The 13,635-nt window shown below is 44.0% G+C and overlaps 1 protein-coding gene across 1 annotated transcript in view; it reads left to right on the forward strand.

Moving 5' to 3' along the window:
- Positions 1–13,615, forward strand: part of NPAT (nuclear protein, coactivator of histone transcription) — a 46,870-nt gene extending 33,255 nt beyond the window's left edge. Inside the window, exons 14-18 of the mRNA XM_075198905.1 lie at positions 616–731; positions 1,554–1,650; positions 8,707–8,770; positions 8,858–9,950; positions 13,176–13,615. Of these exons, the coding sequence (XP_075055006.1) occupies positions 616–731; positions 1,554–1,650; positions 8,707–8,770; positions 8,858–9,950; positions 13,176–13,259 (1,454 nt within the window). The 3' untranslated portion in view covers positions 13,260–13,615. The remainder of the gene's footprint in view (positions 1–615; positions 732–1,553; positions 1,651–8,706; positions 8,771–8,857; positions 9,951–13,175) is intronic.
- Positions 13,616–13,635: the final 20 nt, after the last annotated feature.

A 13,635-nucleotide genomic window follows, 5' to 3' on the forward strand; every position in this document is an offset into this window, starting at 1 on the left:
TGTACAATAATCTACACTAGGCACACTGCATCGTCAATAGAGATGTATAGAATACGTTATTTCTTCTCATTTTTTGCGTGGGGTACGGGGGATTCAGTCACAACTTTCAAGATTATAGGTTTAGATCTCTTTTAAAAGTGAAGTTATTTCTGGGATGCAGAGAAGACTTGGATTGGGGTCACTCCAATACAAATGTTTCACCTTTCCTTTGGGGAAACAGTGCTCAAATTGAGTGCATTATGTACCCAGGAACCAAGTCAAGAGGCTTCCATGCAAATTACTGAAACTGGAGTCTGGTAGGAGCAAAGCACCCACCCCCCATGCTCTAGGACAGTGTTGGCTAACCTGTGACACTCCAGGTGTTGTGAAATTGCAAGTTCCAGCATGCTTTGCCAATATATAGCAGCTTATTGCTGGACGGGTATGCTGGGACTTGTAGTTTCAAAACACCTGGAGTATCACAGGTTAGCCAACTCTGCTCTAGGACATTCAAATATATAGGTGTAGAAGTATGTGTATTATGGCTACTTATTTTATGACTTCCAACTGTTTTATTTTTGTTGATAAAAAGCATCTCAACTAATATGTCCTACAAATATGTATTTTATCTTACAGGTTCCACTATTATTCTTGCTTCACCTGTCCAGCCTGTGTTGCAGGGAGTTGTGGGTATGTTTCCCGTTTCACTCGTTGGCCAAAGTGGCAATACGTTCACAGCTCCACCCCATCAGGTAATGTGATTTAGAAACAAACAAACTAGTATTATGCAGCAAAATGTACCATCCTAGTAGAACCTGTGTTTCAACAACATAAAGCAGCAGTGCCTAACTGTTCATACTTGTAGTGCCTCACCTAAAACAGCAAATCGATAGACAACACGTTTTACTAAGCAATATGCTGCATCTAATGCAGGGCCCGAAATATTATACCAATGGTGCCTAGCATGTTCAATTATTTGCCAGCACATTATATTTAGCAGTGCCCAGCATGCATCAGGACAAGAGTGGTCGACACATTTTTTCAAAACTAGCCTGTGTGTACCAGATGGGACCTAGTTAATTTACAGAGTTGTGTCCAGATATACATACAGGTCCATCAAACTCGGTCAAGTTGCACAAAAATTACATATTTCCACCGTCTTCTCTTCCAGGCTATAATTATTTTTTGTCTGTGCAGTGGCAGTCGCTTTCCTGTCCACTTTTCCATGAATGCCCCAATGCATGGCATTGTATCACGTGGCCCCTGATTTTAATTATTCATGATATCTTCTTTACACTAAATTTCAATGTCACACACTCCTGGTCAGCCAGTCTTGTGCATGTAAAACCAAGCTATGCAAGTTCCCTGCCATTTGCCCAGCCATGTTCATTATAAAGTAGCACCGTTATGTCACTAGTTCCTAGTGCTGTTTATACTCCCTATCTATGTGCAAGAGATTGGTGCATTTTAAATGTTTGATTTGGAGAATGTTTTGTTGTTTTTTTTTTGTTTTGTTTTTATAAATATTACTGTAAACAATTCTTCAACATGTATTTTTCTTTCTTGGTCTGTAGATTTTGCACGTTCCAGTATCCAAACCTGTAGTTCCTAAATTGCCTTTGCCTCCGAAGTCTCAGAAACCTGCTCTGCCGAAACCTATAGTGAACACAGGTACATAATGGCTTATGGGGAGAGAGGCTTGTTCTGTAAGGGTCAGCGCGCACACACAGCTTGCTGCAGAGCTGAGTCAATCCAGATTTAGATGAACACTCTTCTATATTGTCACAGGCATGTTACAGCACGCTTTGCATGCACTTAAGCTGAAGTTATGTTATGTACTATATCCACCAATTTGTACTGTTGTTTTGGTTCTTATCCCATCAATAATCTTCACCAGAGATGGACAAACCCAAGAGCCAAATAGTCATTGCACCTATCAATTTTCTGCAGAGAGTCTTTTCATTGTTGTCGGTGGATGGCTCCTAAAGACACTTAGGGGCATATTCAATTCTCCGGAAGTCCCGCCGCGTAAAAACTACTACTGTTATTACGGTAGTAGTTAGCTGGATTTCAGCTCGCGGCTCAGGGAGCTGTGAGCTGAAATCCAGCGAGGAAAATTACTCTATTAACGTTTTCTCTTTCATCCAGTCTGGGGGACACTGCTTACCATGGGTTGTGGAGGGGAGCTTGGGAGTTGGCACCTAACTAGTTAAACTTTAGTACTGCTGGCAGACCCCTCCCCTCTACAATCCCCCTGCCTCTTCCTGTTCAGTTTTTTTTAGGTGCCCTGGAGTTGGGGCAGTGTTTTAGTACTTAGTGTAAATTTTAAGGGAATTTTATTTTATTTGATTTTTAATTTTTATTCACAGGTGGCAGCGCTGGAGTGTGTTCTACTATAGAGAACACACTCACAGCAGGGCAGCGCAGGCATTCCCCTGTCAGATGAGAGCCAGCGGCTCTCACTGACAGGGACTGGAGGAAAAGAAGAAGGGTGCCTGATTGAGGAGTGACAAGCGGTCTCAGGGACCGCTGCACTCCTCCAGCCTCCCCGATAACCGGCGTTGCCAGGACAGGCATAGAGCGCCGGTTATCGGATATTCAGGATGTCGGTGGCCATTTTCTTTTAACGGGCTCCGTCGACAGTGGAGGAGGGGGGCTATACCAGGATTCCCCCCTCATACATAGGAGGGGGGCGTCGGGTATCTCGCTGCGGAGACCTCTATCTTAGAGGTCTCCATTACTCTGCCACAAAACTATGGTTTTTCTGATTTTTACACGGAGAAATGCTGCAGGGACAGCATTACAGAGAGAAGGGGGGGGGGGAGCTAAAGCATAGAGTTCCCCCCCCTCCCTTCAGAGAGAGAGTTGGTCTTTCCCAGCCTTCTGGCACCAAGAGAAGCCCGGGAAGAGTGGACAGAGCTGAGGGAGCAAGCACAGGATACTGCTGTTGGACTTCTCCCCTTTGTGGCCCTTGGGCTAAGTATCTGTTTTATTCAAACACATTATCTGTTTTGTGGTGCACATGTGGGCTAGTAAGGGTTTACATTATAGTCACCCTACTTGCCTATACATATATATATATATATTGTGTTTATAAATTATACAAGTACAACTTTTGTTAACAAGATTAGTTGATAACTTGTTATTCACTCTGTTCTCTCCCTGCATTACTCTCTCTCTCTCTCTCTCCACTACAGCTAATTATCTATTTAATCTGTGTGTTTGGTGTGCCTTCCTTTATAAATATGTCAGATAAGGGAAAGGGCCCTATGGAAAAATATTTCACATGCTCAAAATGTCATGTAAAATTACTTTGTGGGCAAAAGGACCCTTTGGCGCTCTGCTCTGCATGCGAAGCAGGGGTTCCCACTGCACATACCCAGCAGGTTTCAGCCCCACCGACAGAGGAACCGGCCTGGGTGACCTCCCTGACACAGTCGGTTTCCTCCTTAGCTCAGATGGTTTTTCAGTCAAATCAGTTGCTAACTACTGTAGCAACTTCGGTGGCTAATAATGCTAACCCACAATCAGACCTCCCAGCTTCCTCAGGTTCGAGTGGATCGGGTTTGCCGGGACCTTCCTCATTACAGCCTGACCCAGCCCCTGTTCTTACAGAACCGGCATGGTCTTCAGCTTTTTTAAAGGGTTTGAACAAGCTTAACCAGTTGCTTGATTCCTCTAATACCCCGCCTGCTAAAAGAAAAAGACCTAGATCGGTAAATCCCCTTATGGTCCTATCAGACTGAAGTATAACTGAGGAAGAGGGGGAAATTTATTCGGATCCTGACCAATTAAACCTATTGGAACAGGAAGACAATCCCAAAAGCCAATATGTTAATTATTCGGTTTTAGCGGTTAGACAGGCATTGGACCTCCCAGAGCCGGAGGATCTTACCCCAGAGACAGAAGTCTCTTTAAGAAGGATAAGAGAAAGGCCAGCCATTTTCCCCCTTCTGCTGAGCTTAGGGTTATCGCTGAAGGGGCATAGAAGCAGCCTGAAAGAAGGTTTTCTATTCCCAGGAGATTCTCCTCCCTGTATCCATTACAGGAGGAAGAGGTGGTTCGCTGGGAGACTATTCCCAAGGTAGATATCCCTATTGTCCGCTTGGCAAAGCATACCTTACTCCCAGCTCCTGGTTCAGCGTCCCTTCCGGACGCCAATGACCGCAAGGTTGAATCCCAGCTTAAATCCATTTTTGCGGCTGCGGGTTCTTCTTTCAGACCTACATTTGCCTCAGGTTGGGTGACTAGAGCCATGGAAGCATGGGCAGACCAGCTGGCAGAGGCCTTACAGGACTCTGAACTTCTTCCCCTAGCCCTGCATTTGAAGGAGGCTTCGGGGTACCTTTATGAGGCAGCCCAGAACTCAGCTGCGGTTTCCTCTTCCATTCAGGCGGCCTCTATTTCAGCAAGAAGGACGCTTTGGCTGAAATCCTGGGAAGGTGATACGGAATCAAAGAGGTCCGTTGAAACTATTCCGTTTTCTGCAGCAGGTTTGTTTGGCCCGGAACTAGATACCCTTATTTCACAGGCAACGGGGGGCAAAAGCACTTCTTTGCCAGTATATTCTTACAGGAGCCGCCACCCACGTGCCAGCTCCTTCCGTCAGCCCTTTCGGGGGACCTCCTCTCATAGGGGACAGTCCTTTAGAGGCAGACAATCAAATTCACGAGGCTCCTCTACTAGGGGGAAATCCTCGTTTGCATCTAAGCGCCAGGCCTCCAAGACCCAGGAGAAGCCTGTGTCCTGACGGCCACCCTGCACCTCAGGGGGCCCCAGTGGGGGGACGTCTGTCTCTGTTTTGGTAACAGGTGGCAGTGTCTTCCCAAGATCCTTGGATCCGGGGAATTATTTCAGAAGGGTACAGGATAGACCTGTTGGGCCCGGCTCCACGGCGTTACTTCCGACCCCGCTACCCCGGGATCCATTAAGAAGACAGGCTATACAGGATTGTCGCTTCTCTTCTGCTTCAGAAGGTCATCTGCAGAGTTCCAGATTGCCAGAAAGGTCGGGGTTTCTATTCCAACCTGTTCCTAGTCAGGAAGCCGGACGGCTCCTTTCGTCCCATCCTAAACTTAAAGGGCCTCAATGTTCACTTAAGCGTCGACAGATTTCGGATGGAATCTCTGAGGTCAGTGATAAACGGCCTAGAGAAGGATCAGTATATGGCGTCCATAGATATAAAGGACGCATACCTCCACGTTCCCATTTGGATCCACCATCAGTCCTTTCTCAGATTCTCGGTGGGATCTTTCCACTACCCACTATGTCAATAATGGCAGCATGTCTTCACCTGCAGGGAGTTCAGGTCGTTCCTTATTTGGATGACCTACTCATCAAGGCTTCATCAGAGAATTGCCTACTTCATCACTTATCCCTCACCCGGGCGGTTCTCAAGGGCCACGGTTGGTTGATAAATTCAAAGAAATCCCAGATGGTTCCATGTCAGCGCATGGTTTTCCTGGGACTCATCATGGACACCAGCAAACAGAGCGTTTCTTCCAGTAGAGAAGATCAGCTCTATTCAGACTGTAACTACTCAGGTTTTGTCTTCCCCAAGCCCCTCAATGCATTTATGCATGCGGCTACTCGGGAAGATGGTGGCCTCCTTCGAGACCATTCCCTTCGGCCGAGCCCATTCTCGATGTTTCCAGTGGGATCTATTGTCAAAGTGGTCGGGATCACACCTACACCTGGAACTTCAGAAGATCTCCCTATCTCCGAGGGCGAGAGAATCTCTTCAGTGGTGGCTGATTCAGGATCACCTGAAAGTGGGCAGATCCTTCGCTCCATGGTCGTGGATCATAGCCATGACGGACGCCAGCCTGAAAGGTTGGGGGGCGGTAATCCTGCACCTCCGACTCCAAGGACGTTGGTCGGTTCAGGAATCAGCCCTATCAATAAATGTATTAGAATTGAAGGCCATTCTCTTGGCCCTCAGGGGAGCACAGTCCCTTCTTCAGGGCCACCCGGTAAGAATTCAGTCCGACAATGCCACGGCTGTAGCATATGTCAACAGACAAGGAGGAACCAGGAGTGCAGCTGCCATGGATGTAGCTGCTCAAATATTGGTTTGGGCAGAGCTATATGTTCCGGCAATATCAGCAGTTTTCATTCCAGGAATAGAAAACTGGGAGGCGGACTATCTAAGTCGAATCCAGATGACGCCGGGGGAGTGGTCACTCCACCCGGAGGTCTTCCAGTCTCTGGTTCGGAAGTGGGGTCTCTCGGACATAGATCTCATGGCCTCCAGACACAACAGGAAAGTTCCAAGGTTTTGCGCAAGGGCAAGAGATCCCTTAGCGGTGGCAGTAGATGTCATGACTATGTCATGGGAGTTCAGGATGGGATACCTGTTTCCTCCAATTCCCATGCTTCCTCGTGTCCTCAAACGAGTAAGGCAGGGCGGTCTGCCAGTAATACTAGTAGCTCCCTCTTGGCCGCGCCGAGTGTGGTACGCAGACATATTGTCTATGGCGGACGGACCAGGGGTCCATCTTCCGCATCGAGACGACCTTCTTCTGCAGGGTCCATTCCAGCACCAGAGTTTACCTCGGCTCAGTTTAACGGCATGGCTGTTGAAGCCAGCCTCTGGAGGTCTAGAGGTTTTTCTTCCAGTGTAGTTAACACTTTGTTGTTGGCTAGGAAACCTGTTTCATCTCGTATCTATCACAGGATTTGGAAGGCCTACATTAGGTGGTGCGAAAACAGGATGTGCAATTCGTCCGCTTTTCGCATTCCCCGCTTGTTAGCTTTTCTTCAGGAGGGCCTGGAAGCAGGTCTCAGATTAGGTTCCCTAAAGGTACAGGTATCTGCACTTTCAGTATTTTTTCATATGAAACTAGCTGATTTGCCAGATATTAGAACTTTTCTTCAGGGAGTCTTGCACATACAGCCTCCTTATGTACCTCCCACAGCTCCATGGGATCTCAACATGGCACTGGATATGCTCAAGGGGCCTCCATTTGAGCCTTTAAGCGGGGCAGATTTAAAGTGGTTGACCTGGAAGGTCCTCTTTCTTTTGGCTATCGCATCAGCTCGTAGGGTTTCTGAGTTAGGAGCCTTGTCCTATCGAGAACCTTATTTGGTTTTCCACGAGGACAGAGCGGTGTTAAGGACCCTTCCTTCTTTTGTCCCGAAAGTAGTGTCAGCTTTGCATCTTAACCAGGAAATTGTAGTTCCGGTTTTCTCATCTTCTCATTCAGATAAACAATCTATGGATAAGTTAGATGTTAGCGCTCTCCGCATATATGTCAAAAGAACTTCCCAGATTTGACGTACTGACTCTCTGTTTGTCTTTTATGACGCTAATAAGAGAGGCTGGCCAGCCTCAAGACAATCCATCGCTAGATGGATTACGTCTACCATCAGACAAGCATATGTAAAGGCTAACCGTCCTGTGCCGGAGAGACTTACAGCCCATTCCACCAGATCGGTAGGGGCTTCGTGGGCAGCAAGGAATGGAGCTTCTGCAGACCAGCTTTGCAGGGCAGCCACCTGGTCCTCTGTCCACACCTTTACAAAATTTTATCAGTTTCATGTTTTTGCATCAGCTGATGCAGATTTCACTCGTAGTGCTTTACGAGCGGGATTTTCAGAATAGTCCCACCCTTAGGGGGCTGCTTTAGAACGTCCCCATGGTAAGCAGTGTCCCCCAGACCGGATGAAAGAGAAAAGAGGATTTATGTACTTACGTTAAATCCGTTTCTCTGATTCCGTCTGGGGGACACTGTGATCCCTCCCTTCTGTTTTCTTCTGTGTGCTCTTGTTTGACTGCCCTTTTTATCCTTGGGCTTTTTAAAACTAACTGAACAGGAAGAGGCAGGGGGATTGTAGAGGGGAGGGGTCTGCCAGCAGTACTAAAGTTTAACTAGTTAGGTGCCAACTCCCAAGCTCCCCTCCACAACCCATGGTAAGCAGTGTCCCCCAGACGGAATCAGAGAAACGGATTTAACGTAAGTACATAAATCCTCTCTTTTCCGCGCACTATTACCGTAATAACGGTAATAGTGCACGGGCCGCGGGATTTTCGGCGTTTTAGGTTTGTTTACTGCTTTTAATATAGGCTTTTGCCTTGTAATCCGTGACAAGTTTGTGTTTTTCTCTTTTTACTTGATTTGAGTTCACTGTATATGCAGGAAGCGGTCTCAGCTGGTCATACCTTTTGTTCTGCTCCATGGATCTGCTGCATACTTTAAGCTTTAGACAAATTTGTTGATAACCGCTAGCTACCTCTTTAGCAGCATGGAATTGTGAACAGCTATTAACACAGAATTGCTACCATGAAGGACTGTTTAATCCAATACAGAACAGTAAAAATGTAGACCTCTGCAAAGTTTTATATGGAGGAAATCTATATCTATGTGCCCTTAAAACTACTTTGTAAATACAATCTTTAAGGCCCTGGTTCCTGTGCTATTATGAGGAGAACCACAAAATCATGCACCAATGTTAAACCCCAAGATAAGGTTTATAAACCAGAAGTGGGACAGAGTAATTGGAACAGGTTCACATGTAGCTGCAATAAATCTTCCAGTATATGAGATAATCTTGGCTTACAAGAACAATTTAAAAGGGTTGTCCACTTTGAACAAACCCCACTTCTCTTAATATACTCTACCTACCCATGGGAATACCCCATTTATTTGTTAACTGAAACTGGTTGTGGTAATTAAGATTCACTGTCTGTCCAGTCGTGTAAAACAATTCTAATTTCTCCCGATTTAGGTAAGCTGTTGTCCAACCCAGCAGCTGATTCTTCAAGCCTTCCGTCCAGTTCAGCTGTGCAAAGGTTAGTTCTTTGACCAGGAATTTCAGGGGTCCATTTATCAGTGTGACAGACCTGCATTTATTAAACCAAGTATTTTCCTTTTTACAGAGTAGAAATCGAGGAAAAGAATTGCACTTCTGAGATACAAAATAAACCTGATGACAGATTGTTAGCAGACAGTACAAGTGTTGCTGCTAAACCGGCAGAAACTCATAGAAGAGTCCTGTGCTTTGATGGGACATCAGCACCTACCATCACATTGAATTCTCCATCCTTATCAAATTCAAAAAGTCAAAAGACAGACAAAAATGACACTGTTCCGAATGTGCAATCCTCTTCAAGAGCTATTCGATCAAACATCCATAAAGAAAACAGAAAAACCGAATGCAACGTTCCATTAATAGGCAAAAATTCCAAATCCGAGGTTGTGAAAGCCCCAGGCCTGATTTCAGTACCTATAAAAGATCAGGCTGGTGAGAAGAGACCTGTAGCTCCTAGTATTGGGGCTTTCGGTAACAAGGAGAATGTGCTACAGACTGAAACTGAAAAGCAGGTCGCAGCAGAAGTGGATAATAAAGTGAATGGCCAAGAAAGTGTAGTTGGACATTGTGAGAAGAGTGTAAATCCACCACAGGAAACCGCTAGAAAACAAACATCTCTGCCAAACATTCTTAGAAGAACACCACAAAAGAAATCCACAGAGAGAATCTGCCCAACTAGTCCTTTAGTTAAGCAAGCCAGCCAGCTATTGCATGGCATGCAGTTTCACAGTCCAAATGCAAAGTCATTTACAGTGGACGATTTGCCCATACCACATACTCCAGGGTCTGGAATGGATGACAAGCAATTGGATAATATTTTGGAGCACACAAGGACACCAACATGCAAACGTTACAGTGATGGAGGAACCCCAAAACTCATGAAGCCTCCTGCAACTCCAGAGTTGCCCACTTGCAGTCCTGCCAGTGAAGCTGGCAGTGAAAGCAGTGTCAATATGGCTGCTCACACACTTATGATACTATCACGTGCCTCCATTGCAAAATCTAGCAGCACCACTCCGCTAAAGGATAATATCCAGCACTTAAAATCTTCCAAGAGCACTTCAAGAAAGCGAAAGCTTGAGGAAGCTGATCAATTCCACAGACCTTCACATAGCAAAGAACCTTTAAGTCCTTCTACTTTGCAGAAGAAGAAAATGAAGGTAAGCGTGGTATACCTTATAATTGAAATGGTAAGAGGTTCTAACATGGATGGCTGTTTTCAGGCCCCAGAAGATGTTTTGTACGACACATGGAGTTTCTGGTGACATCATCACTGGTGTGTCCCTGTAGCATGGAGAGTGCAACACAGGGTCCATGTAGTTTTAGAGCATGTCTTTACAAGCTCTAATAGGAATATTGGCACCTCACTCCAATAAACCACTTGATAGACAAAAAAAAAAACAAAGCGTAGAAAAATCTTGGATACTTTAATAAGCAATATTTAATACATGTAGCAACAAGTATAAAAAGCAAGAATTGACTTCTCAAGAGCATTAAGATAGTGGTCCAGATTCCTTGTCCATGAAAGGCAGGAAATCCTAGAGGTCCTTTATCCTGCTGCCAATAATCCTTATATTAGGAAGGTAATCAGTGGTGTAAGACATCCAGAAGAGAATTGTGGTCCAGTCCCAATGCTTATTACATCTGAACCGAAAGTAATCATATCCGAGCATGCACAATGGCTAGGTGCCTCTCTAAGCATTTGCATTGCACTTAACATGGGGATCTCCTTATAAAAATGGGCATATAATAAATGTTTCATTTTCCTGAGGACGTCCCCCAATGAAGATGAAACGTGTTGGTTCTGAATGTTCAAGACTCCAGCAAGCAGAGCTAGCTTCTGTGTTCCATTTTCAGAAAATGGACCAGCAGACCATCTGACTTCTCTAGTGGTTCCTATGGTCTTGTGACTATCAAAGAGGACCATAGTTTGTCTTCCAGTTATGCCATTCTTTTAGGATCATCTAGACCAGGGAAGCTGGAAGGGGCACCAAAAGACAAATTTGCCTTGTCACTGCTTTGCTTGTGAATGCAATGGGTGGAGCAACTAATTGGATGGTTGCAGAAGTGTACTTCTATTCTAGACACATTTGGTTCTGTAAATGCAGACTTGAATTCCACCAACTTAGTGAGACCAGCAACCAATGCGTTGATGGCACGCAGAATTATTTTGGTGTAAGTTACCATTCGCAAACCATACATCTAAAAAAAAAACCTAACTTTTTTTTCTTTGAGGGCTTTGTCTGTGCTGCAGCTGGAAGAAAGTCATTAAGGACATAGTGGGTAGGAAAAGTTCCTTCTTTCTGCAGAATACACAGATACAAGATAGTTTTTGCAGCTAGAGCTTATTTTATTATGGGAAAGCCAGTATGGGAATAGTTTTCAGTGTCCTTTGGGGTATCACAGTTCAAGAATTTGTTGTTGAGCTGAGCTTCAAACAGGATGAACCATGTCCTTGGACAATGGCATGTCCTTCTGGCTACCAGCTGGGGTCCGTATCTCCTGTTTGCTGAAATACATATTGAACAGGAATATGTTGTATGTGCTAAGAATATGGAGAGCAAGAGTTAGGAGAGTATTACATCACCTTGTACCGCAGTGCAGTGGGGAAAGAGGGGGAGAGGCACTATACAGGAATTTGAGTAAGTGATGCCTTACCATTTTGAAGGTAACAATTTGATAGTCATAATCCGAGAGGTCAGATAGTGAATAGCTGTTTCTGGAGCTTGTGAAACGTTTTGACAGGAGTAAACTTTAATGTGTGTGCATAGCATCGTGTATATGCGCTCTTGAAGGTGTTTAGTGCACAATAATTTTATGCTTATTGGCTAACATTTATTTAGTTCCTGCTGGAGAACACTGCTACTGTATTTGCCATTGTCAGCTGAGCTAGGCTGTTGTACAGAAAAAATGTGGTGTACGTACATCAGCTATTTATATAGCACCACTAATTCCGCAGCGCTGTAGAGAACTCGCTCACATCAGTCTCTGCCCCATTGTAACTTACAGTCTAAATTCCATAACATACACTGTCGTGAACATAGAGAACTTAGTTATTTATAAAGGATAAATCATAACTGCAGTGTAAATAGGTTATATCAAACAAATCCATGGTTAAATTGAGCTGTTAAAGTGTAAAATGTGAAGACAGAGAGTCTGATGTAAATGTATTTGATGGCTTTGCACATTCCATTGTGAAAAGATAAGTGTCACCTGTGGCAGATTCAAAGGGCTCCTGCGGTGAGATAGCTTGGCCTGGGATAGAGGTTTGGGACACCTGAATAGACTTTGTGGGGCCGATTACAGCTGGAGTTCCTTGTAGGCAGCATGTGAAGGCCTATACAGGTATATAGAAATATGAGCTTCAAAAGAAAATGTCTTCATAGTTCATATTTTGGGAAATCTGGGTGTTACTGCATACTGAGGAGCAGAAATCACACCAGGGTTGTGAATGACAAGTGTGGGTGGTATTCGGGAACAGCTAAAATCACATATCTTTGGAAAAGGTATGTCACATTGTAAAAATTTCATCATGTTTGTATTAAATGATGGTCAGAGTCATAGGGAATTTATTAATGATAAAATTGGATCAATGTGACGCTCTACAGAAAATTTAGATCACATAGTAGAATTGGTTACTAAATCAGGCAACATGCAAGTGGTGATTGAAAAAAGTGTCACAGGTCACAACCCCCTGGGGGCAGGGACAGGTCTTTAAAATGCTAAGAAGAGACACAGAAAATGGTCAGACTTTTTGGGAAATCAATTCACATTGATAAGCTGTCCATCTTCCAAGCCAAATTTCCCTTGGCTAGAATGCAATTCATGTCCGTGCTAATCTGAATGTAACCCTTTATATTTTTTAAACTGTTTCGCTTGTGTATGGTTTATATCAGTTGTTTATTAATTATTTTTCTTTATATCTGAATACCCTGTACTTTGGTATATTAAATCTATAATTCAATAAGTTGCGTCCTTAATACTCTAACGACAAGGGTGAATTTGATAGCAGCCAGTTAAACTGCTAGTATGTTTTTGGAGTGTCCGAGGATACCCATGCAATTTTTGGAAGAACATACATACTCCACACAGATAAGGCCATGGTCGGGAATCGAACCCAGTGCTGTGAGGCAGAGGTGCTAACCACTAAGCCACTGTGCTGCCCATAATAGTGAGTTGTTAGTTAAATGTTGTTACTAAAATATTTGCTGCAGTATGTTCTCATGGACAGAAGTTAGTTGGGTTCTCTCTTAAATCAGGTGAACAAAGAACAGCCACCTGCCGGCTATGAAATGGTACTCTGCATTCAGCAAAAACAGTTTAATAATACACATTCATACTAAGGTTATGCTGTAACCGTTTGTAACCCATTTATCTCTACACAGAAACACCGGAAGAAGAGCATGGACTGTTTCCCAGCTGGAATGGATGTGGACAAATTTTTAATGTCCCTTCATTACGACGAATAGTTTGGACTCTGAATCCTTAATGCACAATGTACCTTTTAGCAAAAATGATGCTATATATTATATGTATAAACACATGTAAATAGACCTGCGCAGTGTAAGGTTACTGTTGTTTTGTAATATATAATATTAAGGCACTTACTGCATTGCTTAACTACATTTTGTATTTTTGTTTTGAGCTGTAAATATTGAATTCGAAAAAGCAAAGACTTTGGTTTCCATAACTTTAATCTTGACCTATTCACATGTTACAACAACAGTGGATTTGACATATTTTTGTTTGTTACCCAGCAATCATTTTATATGGCCTGGCAGTTCTATTTTGTCAACAAATTTGTATTAAAAAGAAAAAGTTACTGCTAAGCTGTTTAAATGACTA

The sequence above is a fragment of the Mixophyes fleayi genome, chromosome 2 (assembly GCF_038048845.1).
Source record: "Mixophyes fleayi isolate aMixFle1 chromosome 2, aMixFle1.hap1, whole genome shotgun sequence".
Classification (NCBI taxonomy): Eukaryota; Metazoa; Chordata; class Amphibia; order Anura; family Limnodynastidae; genus Mixophyes; species Mixophyes fleayi.